This window comes from Thermobia domestica, chromosome 11 (assembly GCF_964235325.1).
Source record: "Thermobia domestica chromosome 11, izTheDome1.hap1.1, whole genome shotgun sequence".
In the NCBI taxonomy this organism is placed as follows: Eukaryota; Metazoa; Arthropoda; class Insecta; order Zygentoma; family Lepismatidae; genus Thermobia; species Thermobia domestica.
The window spans coordinates 19,731,830-19,752,273 of record NC_137464.1 but is presented as its reverse complement, the minus strand read 5'-3'; the positions used below and the strand labels follow the sequence as shown (position 1 = coordinate 19,752,273).

Here is a 20,444-nt window from a genome sequence, read left to right as displayed (position 1 = left end):
CATATGCTAGTATGCAGCAATAACATTCAGAAATATGGAGTATCCTGCAAAGTTTACGAAATATGCATGCACATACGCACCATCACATGCGTCTCAAACGAATCCTTGCAAGTCCATTGGAAAAAAGAAAACACTTTCCATACGTTCCTGCATGTTACTATAAACATGCATTTTGCATATACATGTAAATCCTGGCTGTATTCATTATTCATTACTATGATTAATTATCCTTTCTCTTTATTTGTTATTAAATAATCTGATCATACAATTTTCCAGACAGAATTTTAAGATGTCCATGAGCAAGAAATCAAATTTCTAGGGATGCGCACGAGTCGAGACAAGTCTCGAATCTCGACTCGGCTCGACTCGAATTCGCTCTTGTTATTTTCTCTGTGGTTATAGTGCTTTTCATGCCTACAGAAGTTAATATTTCACGAATGTAAATGTGCTTCCTTAAAATAGGATAGTACCACTTTGGATATCAAATTCGTAATCAGTGGCTTAAGATCTATTTTTAGAAAAATCTTTCTCGTGGGAGGATTTTTATTTCGATCAGTGATATTTGTATCGATTGAGAAGAATGAAAACAAAGAATATATGAAACTGAAGTTGTGGAAGCTTATTAAACTGAACTGGCAACAATGCCGGAAGTACATTATCGTTTCGTTGTTTTTTGTAATTGGGAAAAGAGCAAGATGCGCATGATGAATCAGTGAGTGACTCATGTGTATATTTCACATTGTTAAAATATGTGCTGTACGTACCGGTGGTATTTGTGACTTATATATAAAACCACATACTTGGAATACCCTCTGAATCATTCAGTGGTTATATGGCGTAAGCAAGGGACGCGTTGTGCACAAAACTTTGAATAAGTTCATCGGCAGGTACACAAGATCGGCTGAATGAATTAACATTATCGTTTGTGTTAATAAATACACTGTGACTTTTATAGTGAAAGAACATTTGTCATATTTGGAGTGCAATGACAGCAATGGCAGCGAAAATGGGACATCTAAGTGTCATCGCTCAGACGAACAAAGTCCACACAGGAACAGTCATATTTCTGCATGGCTCGGGTAATTTAGGCTAGCCTTTAAATTATGTAAATATTTACTTAAGGTTGCATCTTGATAGTTTATGTCTGATAGAACAGTGGTCATATAAGGTGGTTAACAGGAATTATACGATATGGTGTGAATTGTGTGATAGTACAAGTAAATATGTTATCAGAGGGATAATTTTGGAATGGGGGGGGGGATAGGTAAAATCACCATGTTTACAAGAGAAATGAGTTGATGTTACGTAAAGTGTAATTACTAAGAACTAACCTAACCTAACCTAAACCATCAAAAACAGAAAATATAGGAAGAAATGGAATGAAATTAAATCTTTGAGTTTTACGTCCCGCGGTTATACCGGTTAGGCTAAAGGAGACGGTGATGATGGGAATGAATGAAATGGTGGAATGAAGAAAGTGGGAGGAAACGGGAGAACCCCGAGGAAACCCACGAACACAGTGTTTGTCCACCACAAAGTTCACTTGGCGGGGGCTGGGATCAAACCCGAGATCCCAAGCATCAGAGGTGAACGCTTTACCACTGAGCTACCGCGGCCCAATTGAAAATATAGGAAGAAGTATGAATTTTAAGCAAAGAATTCTGGCCTCCCCCACATCCAAATATCCTAACCTACATAAACCATCATAAAATACAGAAAATATAGCAAGAAAGCATGAAATTTAAGCAAAGGCACGCTCCAGTTGGTATCCTTATTTATGCGTGTGAAATTACACTCGATTAATTTTGACAAAATGGTTCAAAACTCACCTAACCCATAGCTATCCCGACTCTGCTTACCGCTGATCAACTCTGTTCTGTCCCTTTAAAGCGGCCCTATTTAACGATGTGCAGTTAGAACGTGTATTGTAAAGTTTACCTATTCCTTTAGCCTAACCGGCATAACTGTGGCACGTAAAACCGAAAAAACTATAAAATTTACCTAGGTAATGTTGGGTGTGTGATACTTTTATTTGTGAAAAGCAGTGCATTCTAGACCTTTCGACGTTTCTCTAGTTACCAAGTAAATGTTCAAATGTAGGAAAAATGCGAGGATTTGGCTCCGGTTTTAACCGAAGGGTGCAGATGTATTGTACGGATCCATAGATAAATTCTTCACATACATATATTGGCCTATATACTTCTTTTACGGTGAATCGACTTTGTATCTTGCTCATTTGTGGGGTATGACCTAGTATTTCTTTGTGCAGAATCACTTTAGGAGGGCTCCAGTGTACGTAAATAATAACCACTATTGTACAAACTACATTAACCAACTTGTGCTAGGTTGCCACTAAAAGCACGGGGATTTGTACTGTATCGCCGGACCACACGAAACTCTATTTTATATATATATGTATATACAGGGGTTAGACAAAAAAATCTAAAATGTTCGCAACAGTGTGGAAATCATACCTAGTATGGTATGGGGCCTCCTTTTGCGTCCAGAACAGCTTGGATCTGACGTGGAATGGACGTATACAGCTCCTGAATCGTGGTATGTGGAATTTTGTACCAATGTTCCTCCAAAACAGGCTCCAGTTCCGTAAGGGATGCTGGTGGAGGGTAATGAGACCGAATACGCCGTTCTAACGCAGACCACAATGGCTCAATGATGTTCACATCTCGTGGTTGTGGGACTCAGGGGAGGTGTAATAGCTTCTGGTCATGCTCCTCAGACCATGATTTCACCGTTTTTGTAGCATGACAGGGTGCCAAATCATCTTGGTAGATGTCATCACCATTAGGGAACAATATTTGAGCCATGGGTAGAACTTGGTCCCCCAAAATGGCTTCATACGCCTTAGCATTCATCATTCCATGCAGACTATGATGGGACTTGCATTACTGCCCATACTGTAACTGAACCACCCCCATGCTTTACAGTTGGGAGCATATAGTATCATAGACCTGCGACGGTGTTCTCCATACGTAAACACGACCGGTTGTTGGAAACAAGGTGAAGGTCGATTCATCGGACCACATTACGTGTTTCCACTGCTCACGAGTCCACGCCTTGTGGTCCTTGCACCACTGGATACGCCTCTTCGCATTTATTGGTGTGACCAGCGGTTTGGCGATAGCGGCCCTGCCATGAATTTTCATTTTATGAAGTTCCCGTCGCACTGTTTTCGATGAAACCGGGTTCTGTAAGCCGAAATTGAGTTCAGACGTAATTTTCATTGCAGTGGTCTTCTTTTTAGCTGCTACGATCCGTTTTAATGCCCTCCAATTCCTATCTGACAGGATTGTCTTTCGACCATTGTTGTGCTTTGCGGACGTCGTTTGCCCATGAATTATGTATGCCCTTGTGACATTGGACAGTGCCTTTCGATACCCCCACAATATTCGCCATTGTTGCCACTGAAGCTTCAACTAGATGAGCACCAACGATCATGCCTCTTTGGAAGTCTGAGGTCGCCCATTTTACCGCACCACTTTCACACCACAACACTCGTAGGTGAACTGGTTACTGCTGACGGAAGAGGAATGTCCACATGACACATTGAAAACAAAAGGCGATCGGCAACCGCAACACGCGTTGTACAGTGGAGGGCCGAACTTACGTGTCCTGTATGAAGTGTTTTTGGATTTTTTTTTTTTTCCTACCCCCCTTATTACCTTCAAAACATAGATATGTAGACTTTCACGATTTGGAATAGAAAATTATATTTGCGTATAAATACGGCTTCCGGACATATGACATAAAAGCTACAGTGCGAAAAACACAATTCAACCTGTGCTACGTGGTTGCACGATAGCACAAAGTGCATCTGAAGGAAGAAGGCGTGTCAGCGACCGTGGATATGCGAGGGTGATGAAAAGAGGTGGGTTTGGACCGGTTTCATACTAGTAACGCTTCACTTGATAACAGTACACAGTGTGTTTCCCACAATTTCAGCAACTGACGCTTGTTATTTTTGTATAATTATATAAAACTCAAACACGATATGTCACAATCTTGATATGTACGCGCTATTTCCATGCTGCCTTTCCTGCCATTAAAAGTAGTCTCTTCCGCCTCCACATACATTTACGTTTACAACAACCGCTTTCTTAACTTTCACTCCGGATACTCTTCCTCACAAACCAAAATAAGTTCTCCAATCCAACCTGTATATTTCCGAACCTTGGTCCGACGATGCAGCACTTAACCCAAAGCACGAATGCTATGTAACCGAGTCGGGACAAAGAGGCCGGCACGATAGTGTTGGGATGCGTTCGTAGGGAGCAGGCACAGCGGCGACGGTGGGTATACACATAAGGATGGCGCAAACACCGTGAAAGGGATATGTTTGTTTTCATTGCTTGCTACAATTGTGTTCCAGAATAATATAAAACATTACTAACATAAATTTTACAAATATTTGGATCCTTTAACTCTTGGTCACTTCTGTGGTTGCACGTCAAGAGTTAGCGCGCTGACTTCAGATAATTCACTTCACTTTGTATACTGTGATTAACGGCTACATTATGGGCGAAATTGTGCTTAACAGGGTACTTTCATTAATGTGTTTCTACGTAGATTCGCATCTCATAGGTAAAAACACACATTTCGATAATTTACAAACTCATGTGTCAAAATATTACAAATTTGGCCTGAAACTTTTACAAGTATTTGGATCCGTACTGTAAATCTGCACCAACCAAAGCTCCTTCCTTTATATTTGCTTCATTTACTGAGACAGTAAAGTTAATACACGTCTGAATTTTACATGCCATGGTAGGTTTTTCGTACAGTTATTAATAATCCGTTTTGTTTTACTCTATGGAAATTAACAATAGACATATAAATAGAAATTTATAAACATATCCTGACTTGCAGATAAATCATTATGGCTATAAATACAGTGTTCTGGGCAAAAATCGACAATAATTGCCTGAGAAATTGTTATCCGCTTTCAGTAGATGGCTTGCATGGGGAGATTTTTTTCGTGACCCGGCGGGAAGCGTAGTACTTTGAGAAAGCAATGCTGTGCGAAAGAGGCGAGTAGTATAATTTGTTAGATCATCCAAGATATTGGGATGGACGCTGTTTACTGTCAGTTTTACTTAAAATTATTTCACTTGATCTGACAGTGCTATTGTCAAGAATCAATTCTCAGTTCTTGTCAGGAATACCATGTATAAATTTGCAATTGTCACGTCTTCCGGTATTGGTTCACACTACACATTTGGTTATAAATAACTCTTCCGAACAGAAGTAAGTAGAATATCATCATTCTTGACAGCGTACAATGCATCAGAAATAAAAATTTTAATTTTGTTACGGAAAATAGGAATTTTTAATTCTGGAATTCTTCGCTAATATTTACCTTACAGGTATATCGTATGACGCTCTCGCCTTCGGTGCGAGCGGTCCCGGGTTCGATTCCTGGTGGGTGTAAAACGCTTTTTCAGGCCAGCCACCCTGAATGACGTTTCACTGGGTTTTTCTCATTCACACCAGGCAAATGTCGGGGTGGTACCTAACTTATAGGTCCCTGGCGGATTCCTGTCTTCCTTCCCTTTCTCCGGATAGTGTGCTCGTCGAGGGATGTCATTCCTCAAACATGACGGGTTAAATGGCCTTAGATGCCGAGAGCCCAGAAATCTAAATCCTAAACCTAAAGTACATCATATGTATGAGTTACATACTTAGGCAATATTTGTTCGTTGTTATATAACATATTTCTCCTGTAACTCGAACTATTGGTACACCTGTTCGTAATCGTTACCCATTATTTCACTATTAATTTTAAGTGTTCATGTTACTTACGTAATTTGGACCCAACTCGAGAAAAAGAATGGTCCACCAGACTCTAAACTTATTTGTCAAGTTAGTGTGGCATGTTATTTATCAAAGATATCCCTATATCCTTAAGTGTATTATAGGTTCTTCGTCATTACATAACATTCCAGTTTCCTAGAGATTTATCATTATATTCGTTCGCACATAACAAGGAAACGTTATTTCACATAACCAAAAGGAATGGTATCTCTGCAGAAAGTGCTTCATTAGTAAAATATTCTAATGGTATCTGTGCAGAAAGTGCTTCATTAGTAAAATATTCTTCACTAACATGCCTGTTATTTTTGATATGCAGCTTAGACTGTTCGGCTCCGGTTTAAAAGAAAATTAGCTCGTTGTGAACCGGGAAAAGTCGGGGAATTAAGCTTCCCCTTCATTTGATACACTTGTCCTGTCTGACAGTTCTTTCCTCAATTTTTCCTTCGTGCACTTGGTCATAACAATCAGATAAGAAGAACTGTTTCTATGGCAACAACACGTTCAGCCAGTTATAGTACCTAGTTCATTTCTCTCGCTCTGCAATGGTATACATTCCACCCTTTTCAGACGGTGCCAATTTGAATATAAACAAATGCACATTGTTTTAGTCGAATGTCAACTGAATTTGAAGCTTAAAATATATAAAACGATAATCATGCCTGTTGTTCTGTATGGTTGCGAAACATGGTCGCTTACTCTGAGGGAAGAACATAGACTGAAAGGACACCTGACAGGACCTGAGAACAGGATCCTGAGAAGAATATTCGGACCCAAGAGGAACGAGAATGGGGAATGGCGGAAGCTTCATAACGAGGAACTACATAGTTTATACGGTTTACCCAACATTGTTAGGGTCGTCAAGTCTAGGAGGCTTGGGTGGGCAGGTCATGTAGCGAGAATGGAAGAAAGTAGAAACGCTTTCAAAGTCTTGACTGGTAGACCCATAGGAAAACGACCATTAGGAAGACCTAGGCGCAGATGGGAGGATAATATTAAGATGGATCTCGCAGAGATAGGAATACAAAGTAGAAACTGGATGCAATTAGCTAAGGATAGGAGTCAGTGGAGAGCTTTTGTGAACGCGGCACTGAACCTCCGGGTTCCATAGGCCATAGAGTGAGTGAGTTAGTTAGTCAACTTGAGTAGTGGACCTACTGCTTATTGAGAGCATTCTTTTTAGTTCTCTGTTATATCATGTAATTTTATAGAACTGAGATTTACTTGCAGTGAATTAATTTTGTGTTTTAGTACCAGACGCAAAAGCTGGCAACACAACATTGAGCAGCACGTGAGCGCAGCAAGCTGTTAGAAAGGACAAGTAGTATCTATCGCAGTGTACTCGTAAAAAGTAATGGAAATATCAGGGAATTTCACAAGAACCTGGAAAAGGCAGGAAATTTAAGTACAGATTTTCACTCCTCAGAGGCTATATCACCTTTTTGCCTTGGCTGTTTGGAAAGGGATATTTTGTATAATAAATTCGTTGGTTTTGCAAACCCCCTCTACCTACACACATGATATACATGTACTTACGTAGTAGGTGAGAAACCTTCTGGTCGAGAAAAATGTATTACTTTTTCATATTCTCTGCAGAACTGGAAATTTGTATATCGTGACCTGGAAATGTGAGGGAATTTGTGGCCGCCAAACAAGTGGGAACATGTAATAGGTCTACAGACAGGAATTGTAGCGAGATTCAACTTTTATAAAAAGTTTCTTCCTGCACAGCTATGCTGAATCTCCAGGGTTCCTAGTACATAGTAAATTTAATTATGCATATTACTAAGTATAAGTAAAACTACTCTGTAAGTTAAATAAGAACTTTATTATTCAGTTTTAAGCTTTATCACATTGTACACAGTTACTATTCAGAATTATTGGTCAGACCATAATATCTGGCAACGAAACTTTTTCATGGACTCAGCTAACTTACGTTGAAGCTTGGAAGCATTCCAATTTATATATATATATTTATATATATATATAAATTCAGATGTTAGATTATCGCTGTATTGCGAGCGATGATAATAATTAGAAAAAATGTAAGCGAAAGGTTAATATTTACCGCAAAAAATGAACCACTCCTCTAGGAAGTACTTTCGAAGAACATGGTCTTCATCTTCAGCCTAGACACAATTCGAAAAGGATTTAAAATACGTGAAGCATAAATCTTCTTGTCGGACATAAACAGATATTAATGGTAACTCACTTGTCTCTGTTCACTTTTTTTTTTTTTTTTTTTTTTTTAATTACCTTTCAGACGGCGGAAATGAGTAGTAAAAATAAAGACTGCTCCAAATCACATTTATGTCTCCTTTATCTAAATTAAGTATACGCTTCTTTAATTTTTTGTTCGGTTGTTTTTGCTTTCTCTATCAAATATGAATTAGCAATATTATGGTTATTGTCTTTGAGATGTGATGCAAATCCGGATAACTGTTGTAAGCTACGAGGTTTTGATGCGTGAATGAGCTCAACTACTCTGGTACAAAGATTCCTTTTTGTTTGACCTATATATATTGTCACATTGACATTTAACCCGATAAACACCGCTACTTTGGGGGATCATTAAAAATACTTTAAAATTTGTAATAAAGTTTTCTATGGATTTCGGAGGAACTTCTGAGCCCTTGACGTTATATTTTTGCAGTGTCTTATTGCGGGACCAGAGGGACACAAATCCACTTGTCAGCCTCTGCATTTGTTGTTGGTTGATATTTGGTGCCGACGATCTCCTATTGTACCGGTTTGCACCACTTCAGTAATAAAGACTTTTAAAAACCTTTTTGTTGTTGTTGTTGTCCAGTTTTAATTAAATATTAAATTTCTTGCTTTAGGTCACCAGGTATATTCAAAAGTAGAAGGGCTCTTCTAAAGAAGCTTTTTCAAATATTCGATTTCTGAAGCCATGCATGTGATGATCTAAAATCAATATATTTGATATCAGCAGAAGGTTTACGATATACCGAAGTAACAAACTTCTTAGCTTGTCTTTTAATGGTGATATCAAGGAAGTTAGTCATATCATTTTCTTCAAGTCCCATCGAGAATTTGATTCTAGGATATATCTGATTAAATTCACCAAATAATTCTTTAAATACTGAAATTCCTTGTACAGAATTAAGGTATCGTCGGCATATCGAAAATATCTTATATGAGAAAATTTTGGAAGAATGTGTTATTTCAAACATGTCCAGTACCAAATTCAAAAGTATTGGAGAAAGAGTATTACCCATGGCCAATCTTCAAATTGGAAAACTTTATTTCTCAGGGAAAAAGCTATTAGTTGAATTTCGTATAGGCTTACTTTTAGTTAAGTAAAGCAAGTTCCACTGCCTGCAAAGCCAGATTTACTGATATTGATGGATACATCTCCATAACGACTAAAGATGCCATATGGATCCAGTCCGCCATAACAAAGAAATTCAAACATGTTTTTAATTTTAAGCTATTTTTGACAGTGTATTTGATTGGGATACTAAAGGATACAACTTTATTATACAGCCGTTTTGAAAGTAAGTATGTAGAATAATGAAAACCAGCTATTATAGGTCTCAAAGGAACGTTGGGTTTATGCATTTTTGGAAGGCCATATATAATGGGTAAGGCTGGATCATGGATTTTTAATTTTGTTCTAATTTCGTCAGGAATCATAGGAGAATTATTAGTCAAATGGTTAGTTGTTGTTATCAGAGAATTTAGTGGATTGCCCGTATACACGGTGAAACGGGACTTACAGGCACATTCGTGGATTTTATCATTATATTGTTGCTTTGATATTATTACATATTTGTTATCTTTGTTGGCTCTAATGCAAAAAAGTTTTTAAAAAAATCTAAATTAAATTGTTAGCTTTCTTATGTGTACAGTAGAATCATTGTACTGATGAAACTAAGATAGTACAAGGGCATATTCCGTTCTCACTTTGGTAGCGTCCTCTTGGTCAGAAATGAAATATGTAGCTTTCTCAAAAGAGTAAACTATGTCATAAATTGGTAAATGTGTAGGTTGAAAACTAAATTTGAGTCCGAAAGCAAAGATCTGATTAAACTTTTTCGGAATCACCACATCGATAAGAATCACTAACGTTTGTTCAATATGAGTTTTTGTATTGTCAGGGCGTTTAGAATCCACCTAAGAACCACCTTGGTTTAAACCAGCCAACCCTGGTTTATAGCAGCTGCGATTTAACAGGTTCATGAATGGGCCTCGGGTTCCATTCCTGGTGGAAGAGCATTGAACGCATCCGAGTAGTTCGGATTCTACCTTAAATTGTAGCTTCATATCGCATATACCCTCAGTGTTTATTATTATTTTCTTTTCTTTTATTTATTTATTTATTTATTTATTTATTTATTTACTTATTTTGTACCGCTGACCGTCAATAAACAGATGAATGAAGTTAATTCATGAAATTTTGTATGTTTCATTATCTCAAAATTATTGCTTTTTGCTTCATGTGCAAGAATGTGAACGACATGTGATTTTGCGTAAACTTCTAGGAAATACTAGCTGTAGCTTCCTGTCTATCTGGAAGTTCAGAGACTTCCTTTTACATTGTTGTAATATTGTTGTTAGAAAATGACGTTAGTAGTTTCCTTCCCGGAAATCCTTTTTACCTTTGTTATTAGCGTACTGAAGGTTTTTGCTATTCGCACTGTGACTACATATGCAATTAGGTTGTTGACGTAGGTGGTGGGCGATACGATGCTTCAGTAATATATAGCTCACCTTTAATACTTTGAGAGTCTTTAGATCAGTACCAGTTTATGAAGTTTGTGCTGGACATTATCGGGACCGTGTGAGTTTTTCCATTTCCTCGTGCATTCTCATTTTTTCGCCATTTTTCCATAATCGCTCACTTGCGTTTGTTTCTCTTAGTATAAAGGGTATAATTATGGAACGTTTATTGCTTTTGTTCATGGTAAACGGCCGCTTAGTCAAAATAATTGTATTAGAAAAGAAAAATTAGGTGTTAAGTAACGTTCTGTAGCAAAATATAATGTAATTTAACAATTTCTTCTTCTTCCTTGGATTAATATGATTTATTTTTCGGCAAGATTAAATACAACTACGGAACCCAACTAACTTTAATTCGTACGGCGGGCATAACGGAAGGCATCGTTTATACGAAGGTTTTAGGATAGTTTGAAGTTCGGTTATGTTTATAGTGATAGCGTAATTTTTGTTATCTTTTTTATGCGATATTTAACGTTAAGTTTCTCTATATTATTTAGGACTGGCTTACTCTTTTTTAATCACAATATTGCGAGCGATGATGATATTCAATGAGAAGAGCAAAAGGCTAATACTCACGGCAAAAGATATATAGCAGAATTTCTTCTACACATAACAGGTAGCGCTTTCGGAAGAAACTTCTTCCATCTTCAGTCTGTTAAAGACTCAAAAAGGTTAAGATATGTAGAAAACAAATCTTCTGTCAAACACTAAACACATGGGAATAGACAATCACTGTCATTGTACACTGCCGTTCACTGCTTTCGTTTCTTCCTTTCCCAATGACGACTGTATGTAGTGAAAAGATTATTCCAAATGATATTTATTTTTCCAAATTAAGTATGGATCTCTCTTTATGGATATAATATGATTCTTTAATTTTTCATTCCATTTCTGTTTTTTCTTTTTCAATTAAACATGACTCCGCGATGTGATTGTTATAATCTCTAAGATGCGTTGCTAGACCAGACAACTATTGCGGGTTCTGAGATTTCGAGGTACGAATGTGTTCAGTTATTGTACTGCAAATATTCCTTTTTTGTTTTAATCTTAGAGATTATAACCATCACATCGCGGAGTCATGTTTAATTGAAAAAGAAAAAACAGAAATGGAATGAAAAAATTAAAGAACCGTATTATATCCATAAAGAGTGCTCCATATTTAAGTGGATAGAGGAGAAATAAATATCATTTGGAGTAGTCTTTTCACTACATACTTTTGCCATTTGGAAAGCAAGAAACGAAAACAGTGAACAACAGTGTACAATGACAGTGAGTGTCTATTCCCATGTGTTTAATGTTTGACAGAAGATTTGTTTTCTACATATCTTAACCTTTTTGAGTCTTTAACAGACTGAAGATGGAAGAAGTTTCTTCCGAAAGCGCTACCTGTTACATGTAGAAGAAATTCTGCTATATATCCTTTGCGGTGAGTATTAGCCTTTTGCTCTTCTCATTGAATATCATCACCGCTCGCAATATTGCAATTAAAAAAGAGTAAGCCAGTCCTAAATAATATAGAGAAACCTAAGGTTAAATGTCGCTTTTTTTTTAATTGACGAAAAGAGAGGTCCTGATCAACAGGAAAACAAAAGGCAAACCTAGTATTTTCTCGAATGTGCCGTTACTGTCATTCTACTTGTAGATTTCTAAAACCCCTGAATTTTCTTTAAACTTCCAAGCTTTCGGCCCTCCCTTGGAGTCTTGGTCACGGAGGTTAAAAACAGGAAGATAAAGTATAGAAACATCAAGGAGTAAAAATGGTACGGACTTGCCAAGGGAAGAGCATTGTTGTACGGAAACACATTTCAGGTACGTACGTCAGTAATCTCCAGATAAAATTGATGCAAACTAAAATATGGCGGAGTCAATTTTATCCCTTTCTTGTTCCTTGTTGGAAGGCTGCCAACTCACGTTATTTTTATTGTCATGCCAATGCTGTGAAACTTTTGTAATTACCGCCTCCCATTGGTCGTATTTTAGTTTGCATCAACTTTATCTGGAGTTTACTGACGTACTTGACAATGTGTTTCCGTACAACAGAGCTCTACCTTTGTAAGTCCGTTCATCTTTATTCCTTGATGTTTCTGTTCTTTTTCTTCCTGTTTTTATCCTCCGTGACCAAGACTCCAGGGAAGAGTCGAAAGCTTGGATGTTTAAAGAAAATTCAGAAATTACAGGAATCTTTAAATAGAATGATAGAATTCCTGAACGTGGTTGTGCATTATCTGATGTGCCGTTACTAGTTGAGTATAATAATAAATCGTGCATATTGCAGAATAATATTATATAACTTTATTTGTATATTTGAAGTGTGAGTGGAGCATTATATTTCATCTTAACGAGCTGTGAATGTTTGTTTCAGGTGACACTGGTCAAGGCCTTCGTGATTGGATTAGGACGTTACTTGGAAAAGACTTCATATTTCGGCATTTACGTGTAATTTTTCCTACTGCTCCGGAACGCCCTTATACAGCAAATCAGGGTGAGGTGAGTCAATGCGCGCATAAGCAGAGTTAAATTCAAGTTGACAGAAATTCCTTTCCATCCTTTCAACAAAACTATGACAGTTCCACTAGTCACCCTCACCTTATAGACTTGTACCCAGTCCTTTCCCAAATATGTGAAAAACAATGTGTACTATTTGTTTTCTTTCTTGATGTACGCCTGAAAGCGACACTCATGGTCAGTTTTGTGTTTCTACGAGGGAGGATCTGAATCTAATATTACAAGGCCGATATTTCTGGAGTTTCCTCCGTTACAGAGGGATGAGGAGTATGTAGTAATTTTAATACATGGAGTTGACAACTGAAGTTTCAGCCACCCGCCACCTAGGGCGCCAGTTGTAGGTAAACACATGGTGACTCGTTTGGAAAACTGGTCTCGTGAAGAAGTCCGCTTAGTTATTCGATTTCTGTGGCGAAACGTGTAACCACGGCTGAAATTCACCGGCAGCTGGTAGAGGTTTTACGGAGATACTATAATGTCTCGTCAGTATATAGCAGAATGATGTCGAAAGTTTGTGGCTGGTAGAGAAAACGTCACCAACGAGAAGCGCAGTGGCCGACCCAGCACGGCATCAACAGATTTGAACACAGCTCGCGTGGAAGAGCTGATTCAGAACAACAGGAGGATCACATTACGCTGCAAGCGACTTTCATCTGTTTCCAAACTTGAAGGAACACCTAGAAGGCCGTCGGCGTCGCTTCGCTTCAGACGAGGAGGTGAAACACTTCTTGATAGTGTAGCTGAACACGCAAGGACAGGATTTAGGATTTTTACCAGAAAAGAATCTTGAAATTCATCCCACAAAGCGACAAGTGCTTCAACCGATATGGAGGCTGTCGAAAAATAATCTAATGTATTTGGTCTAGGAATTAATTCGTGCGGTTGGTACGCACACATTGAAGCTGTAGTACAAACACAAAATACATAAATACCTTAAGAAAAATATTGTCCATCGCTAGCCACCACTTTCGCCCATCTGTCAGGCAATGTACGGATTCCGTGGCGAAAGAAGTCCTCATCCTTGGAAGCGATCCAGTCAGAGACCCATGTTTCGATATCTTCTGAAGAAGTAAACCGCTGTCCAATCAAATCGTTGTTCATGCAATCGAACAAGTAGTAGTCCGAAGGAGCAACGTCTGGTGAATACGGCGGGTGGGGTAAAACTTCCCATCCGACATTTTCTAAATAGGTTTTGACCGGTTTTGCGACATGTGGGCGAGCGTTATCATGTTGAACAATAAGTTTATCATGTCTGTTCTCCCATTCTGGTCGTGTTCTGGCCAGAGCTTGCTTCAAACGCATTAATTGTCGTCGATAACGTTCTCCATTCATAGTTTCACCCGGTTGCAGCAGCTCATAGTACACCACACCTTTCATATCCCACCATATGCACAGCATAACCTTTGCACAGTGAATATCTCGTTTTGGTTGTGATGGACCTGGTTCACCTGGTTTCACCCAGGCCTTTTTTCGTTTAGGGTTCTCGTAATGGATCCACTTCTCATCACCCGTAATAATTCGATGCAGAAACCCCTTTCTGCTCTGTCGTTGAAGCAGCAATTCGCAAATGGTTTTTCGTCTTTCAACGTCTCTGTCTTTCAATTCATGTGGAACCCAATGTGACATCTTTTGAATCATTCCCATGGCTTTCAAGCGTTTGGAGACTGTTGTTTGATCAACGCCTAATGCTGCTGCAAGTTATTCCTGCGTTTGACACGAATCCTGCTCGAGCAATGCTGTCAATTCTTCGTCTTGAAATTTTTTTGGCTGTCCAGCTCGCTCTTGGTCTGCCAAGCCGAAATCACCACTTCTAAACCGTGCAAACCACTTCTGACACGTTCGCTCAGCTAGAGCATGGTCACCATACACTTCCACCAAAATACGATGACTTTCAGTCGCACTTTTCTGCATGTTAAAGTAATGCAGCAGGACACCCCGCAAAAACACTTTATCAGGCACAAATTGCGCCATGTTCACTTAACTACAAACTGGTGTTGTTGACGCTTTAATCCACTGCCCTATACTACGAACGATACGCGATGACAGGGGTTTGCAACACATGTGTGGATACACGGAACTGTGGGACGCTCCGTTCGTTGCGCCATCTCTTGTCCACCCGCACGAATTAATTCCTAGACCAAATATATCCTATCTGTTGGCTGTATTGGTTGTGAGAAATAATATTTACACGTTTCACAGCAGGCTTTGTAACCTTACTTTCTGATCACTCCTCGTATTTTTTCTACACTTCGATAATGAACCGCCTTGACCACTCCTCTCTCTTTAAAAACTCCTGTTTTTTTACATAAAGTTGGAATTAAATCAAGCAAATGTAGGTTGTCTGTGGCCAATTGGGGTCTTTATTTAGAGCGTAAGTGTTAGAATTTCCTAAGTACGGCTACGAGTGTATGGTCTTCTAAAGGAAGGAGGGTGGACAAGATTTTTTTATATCATTATGGACGGCTCATAAGATATGTTTCTCTTCCTTATCCTATAGAGGTGTTAACGATTGTTGGCATTTATAGTCATGTTCAATATAAATTCTTTGACTCATCATTGTTTCATTTTTAGGGGCCGTGGTGGCTCAGTGGTAGAGCGTTCACCTCTGGTATTTGGGGTCCGGGGTTCGATCCCAGCCCCCGCCAAGTGAACTTTGTGGTGGACAAACACCGTGTGCGTGGGTTTCCTCGGGGTTCTCCCGTTTCCTCCCACTTTCTTCATTCCACCATTTCATACATTACTCATCATCACCGTCTCCTTTAGCCTAACCGGCATAACCGTGGGACGTAAAACTTAAAGATTTCATTTCATTTTTTGTTTCATTTTTTTCCCCTATTCTTAAATCCTTGTTGAGGACACGGTGCCTCAGTGGTAGAGCGTTGACCTCTGATATTTGGGGTCCCTGGTTCGATCATCGGCCAAGTAAGTTTCTGGTAGACAACATCGTGTAAATGGGTTTTCTCGGGGTACTCCCGTTTCCTTCCACTTTCTCATTCCACCAATTCTCCCATCATACTTTTTTTTTCTTTCTTTAATCATCGTGTCCGTTAGCCTAACGAGCATAATCGTTGGACTTAAACATTTAGTTTTCATTTCAATGTTCTTGTGTCTTCAAATCCTTTCTTGAAAGCCATTATCACAACATTCTATAATATGCATGCAAGTAAACTTGAATATGGTTGTTTAATTATTTTTGAACATGATTGTAGAAAACTCTCTAATAAATAAATAAAAATAAAACACTTTGCTTTGCTAATTTATATGGGTACTTACGAGTACGTCTATATATGAGTACTTATGAATACTTTGCTAATTTATATGAATATCGCATGTTTTCTGATTTAAATTTGTGTTCACTGCTTTCCAGATGAAGAATGTTTGGTTTGATAGATTAAAAATCTCTCCGAATGTACCTGAACACCTGGAAAGTATAGACCCCATGAGTAAGGAAATAGCGGAATTGATTCTGAGAGAAGTAGCTGCAGGGATTCCCCAAAATCGAATAGTGATAGGTGAGTATTGTTGATATTATCACTCTAAGTCTCATTTAACCCATCGTTATTTAACGTTAGGTGCTGTTTATTTGTTAATCGTCAGATTTTTGCCATATGATGCCTGGTATTTTCATACTATGAGGAAAATCAAATATAAGGTAAACGGTAAAAATGTTGAATAATGGTAAGCGTGATTTAATAAATAAATAAATAAATAAAGTTAACTTTGAAAACCGTAGGATATTATTAATTCTGAATATATATATAATGTGATTGTGATTACTGTGGATGGCAAAAGAAACAAACGTAATAAACAAGCTTGGGAATCGAACTTGAGATCCATCCAGCATCTGTGTATTGACAGCTTTGCCAGTAACAACCTCAATTGCATATAAAGCTATCCGCACACGAACGCTGTTACATTGCAGTTTGTAATGTGATTCAAACAAAACGAAGTTTAGTTCCAACCTCACCACAAACAACCGCAATAAACCATAAAACAAACATAATGTTAGGGTTGAGTTCATTGACGGAGAAGATAGTGTAACCGGACGTGATAGGAATCAACCATTTGTGATTTTTACGTTGATCACTTCATATCCAAAACGGTAATAGATATCGAGAAGCGGTTTTCTGCAGTTGGATTTAAGTGAATATTCCCAGGAATACATTTCATCCCCTTCGTTAACTCTCAACTGAAAACGAAATTGATAGAGGGCAGCTGGAACTTCCGGTTTCGATATTGGTCTACATACAGTAAGAACGATAAGAGTAGCGATTTTTTTTTCTTTTTCTAAAGAATAGGTGTCATTTTCTCTCTTTACCTTCTATTCGACCGAAAGTGGCAGAAACCAATTACTAGCGGTTTTAACGTTATTGCTATGGAGTAAAACGGTAAAAGACAGCGAGAAAAAGTTCTTTGCAGTCAATTAAGCATCCCAACAATATATGGCGTCTCCACTCTAATATTTTCACTCAAACTGGAAGTGGTAGGAAACTATTACGTCCGGTTTTGTTAATTGAGAAGATACCGGTGGCTCACGAAAAGTAGCCCGGACAAGTAATACCAGAAACGAGCAAATAATTGTATATAATTCTGATTAATTCTGGCTGATGCCGGTGTGTTGCCTGATTCGCAATTGTTTACCACCTTGCGAGGTCTGTTTCTGTCTGGCACTGCAATATGGCGTCGGTCAAGTCCCATACTTTACTGTCAAGTATCCAGCAACAGAACCACCTACGAAACTGTGTTTAGAATCTAGTGCCAAAATGGCTTCAAATCTGGTCTGTGGCAAATGTGAGTAAGCGGAAACAAAATGTTGTCCGAGCATCGGAGGTCGTCCGTGATATTCAGCAGCGGATAACGCGAAGACCGCAAAAGCCTACCTGAAAACTATCCCAGCAGGTCGATGTGTTACGAACAACGTGTCAGCGTGTGTTGAAGTCTCTGAAGCTAAAACCATACGGAGTTCCACCTTACGTGAATGCACAGAATACGCGGCACTGGTCTGCTGAGAATCCAGATATTCTGCACAAAACTCTCCTCAGAAAAAAAAAAAAAAAAAAAGTTTGGTGCAGTTTCAGGGACACGTGTGAACTGTTTGCAGAAGAGTGCACAGTAAGTATAGGGTTGTGGCTCCCTCGTTACTGGATTTGTCCTCTTGAGATATTTATTTCTGAGGATGCTTAAAACAGATATATGCAAATAACCCCATACCCTGGCAGGCTGAACTGCAGCAAAATATTGCCCACACTATCCGAAGCATCACCCATGAAGAGCTCCAGGCAGTGGCAGCTAATATGCTAGGACGTGTGCAGAAATCTGTCGACATTAACAAGTCCACTTTCAGTAACTGTTGTATTAAGCACGTAAGCGAATGTTTACATTTTCCTACTCTTTCGGGCAGTTGAGGGGCACGATGGCTCAGTGGTAGAGCGCTTACCTCTTGTGCGTGGGGTCCTCGTTCGATCCCCGGCCAAGTAAGTTTATGGTGGACAAGATCGTGGGTTTTCTCGAGGTACTCATTTCCTACCACATTCTCATTCCAATTCCATCATTCACTTGCCTTAATCATCATCTCCCTTAGCTTAGTGGGCATAATCGTGAGACGTTAAACTGAAAGATTTCATTTCATTTATTTCAGGCAGTTTCCGGTATTACCATGTTAGGCTACTTTTATGTAGGTAATCTGGTATCACGGCATGCAAACCAAATTCCTTCACGTGGTGTACTCGTGGCAGTAAAATTACCCACTTCTGTTATTCTGTAAAATGTCTACTTTCTTCTTTCTTGAAATCGAAATATAAGCGATTATCAATGATGCAAAGTGTGTCCCAAAGAATTCAGGTGGGATTCTACCTAGGTACAGATTTCCTTTGTGAGAGAAGGAAGTTCCATAGTTTCATATGTACACTCATGTCCAAAATTATTGTCGCATGTCTATAAATATGTTGTTGTATGAATATAATTTGATAACAATTTCTCCCGGTATTTCTTATAATGTTAGTATGTGTATAATCGGTAAAGACATGTATGTAACAAATTTCATGTCAAAAGAGCAGTAAATAAGAACAATAAAACGAAAATAAAATTTTCTTGTCCATTTACAACAATTTGTTTTAGTCATTCTAATTTTCATATTTATAATTTTTTTTCCTATGAAATTTGCCACAAATATAGATTTCCCAATTATACACTAGCATCAGTATTAAAAGTACCCTGCAAACTCATTATCAAATTATATTCTTATAAGAAGACAGTTATAGATATGCGACAATCATTTTGGACATGAGTGTACAATAAAACATGAATGCTTAAATGGTATATTAAGTAGGAATACGACTTCAAATGTACGTACAAAATTTAATAAAACTCAATTTTACCCAATAAAACCCGTTGGATCTTTTTTTAACATGAGATTTTCACGACCTTGATTCTTACAGTCACCTTCGTACCTGGATTGTGGGCGTCAGACTTGAGAATAGATGTCTCGAAACTGACGTACACACCAGTCTTCCCAAAAGTAGTAAATATCTGTACTTCCAAGACCTTATACTCCAACATATCAAACATTTCCTGCCATGTGTCTTGACCATTCGAGAACTTGTTCCTCAGTCTTATCAGGAAACAATTCAGTCGTGAAAAAGAAAAAACTATTTTTGTAAAACACCTCATTTACTCAATACCATTTCAGTCTCGATTCTCGACAGGATCTTGATTATTCGATGTTCACCACCGCATCTGAATCTGGAAAGGCTTTTCCGGCCCGTACCGAAGAGCTTCAACCTTCACTCTCAGTAAGAGACCTGTACTTTGAAAGACTCAGCATCTTCACCGATGAAATGACTAAAACCCAGATACAAAATAATCTTCCGGCGCCGCACCACGAAAATAACATAAAATTTCTACTGCGTTCCTTTTTTCACTTTTAAATGCATACACTGTAGAGGCTTCTACATTAGCGGGACATTTTGAATCGTATCATCAGTCACCAATACTCTTGCATCGCTCAGATCCCCCATCTGCTTGTTCTAGTAAAGTACGCGACCTATCACCACAGTGAGATTAGGGCAGGGGGAGGAACGATATAAGTTTATGAGATCCTACACAATCTTGTAGGCATGAGGAAAATTTTAGCTCGTTGGGTACCTCAGCTGTTGGGACCAGATCAAAAGGTGGAGTAAAAACTTTATAAGTTTAAGGGCTTTTGCAATGTATGGCGACGTAGGTAGGCGTAGGTTAATATAGCCGAACAATAATGATTTGAGTCGATTAGAATTATAGGTGAATAAGCCCACAACAAACACTCATATAACCAAATGGGGAAAGCAATAGCTAGTAATGATTACTTCTCAATCAACTGTTGTAAATAAATG

General features: G+C 38.5%; 1 protein-coding gene across 1 annotated transcript in view; it reads left to right on the top strand.

The window, feature by feature from the left end:
• The first annotated feature begins 670 nt into the window (after positions 1-670).
• LOC145663959 (lysophospholipase-like protein 1) overlaps positions 671-20,444 on the top strand; it is a 35,142-nt gene continuing 15,368 nt past the window's right edge. The window contains exons 1-3 of the mRNA XM_081730190.1: positions 671-1,079; positions 12,932-13,056; positions 16,442-16,586. Of these exons, the coding sequence (XP_081586316.1) occupies positions 986-1,079; positions 12,932-13,056; positions 16,442-16,586 (364 nt within the window). The 5' untranslated portion in view covers positions 671-985. The remainder of the gene's footprint in view (positions 1,080-12,931; positions 13,057-16,441; positions 16,587-20,444) is intronic.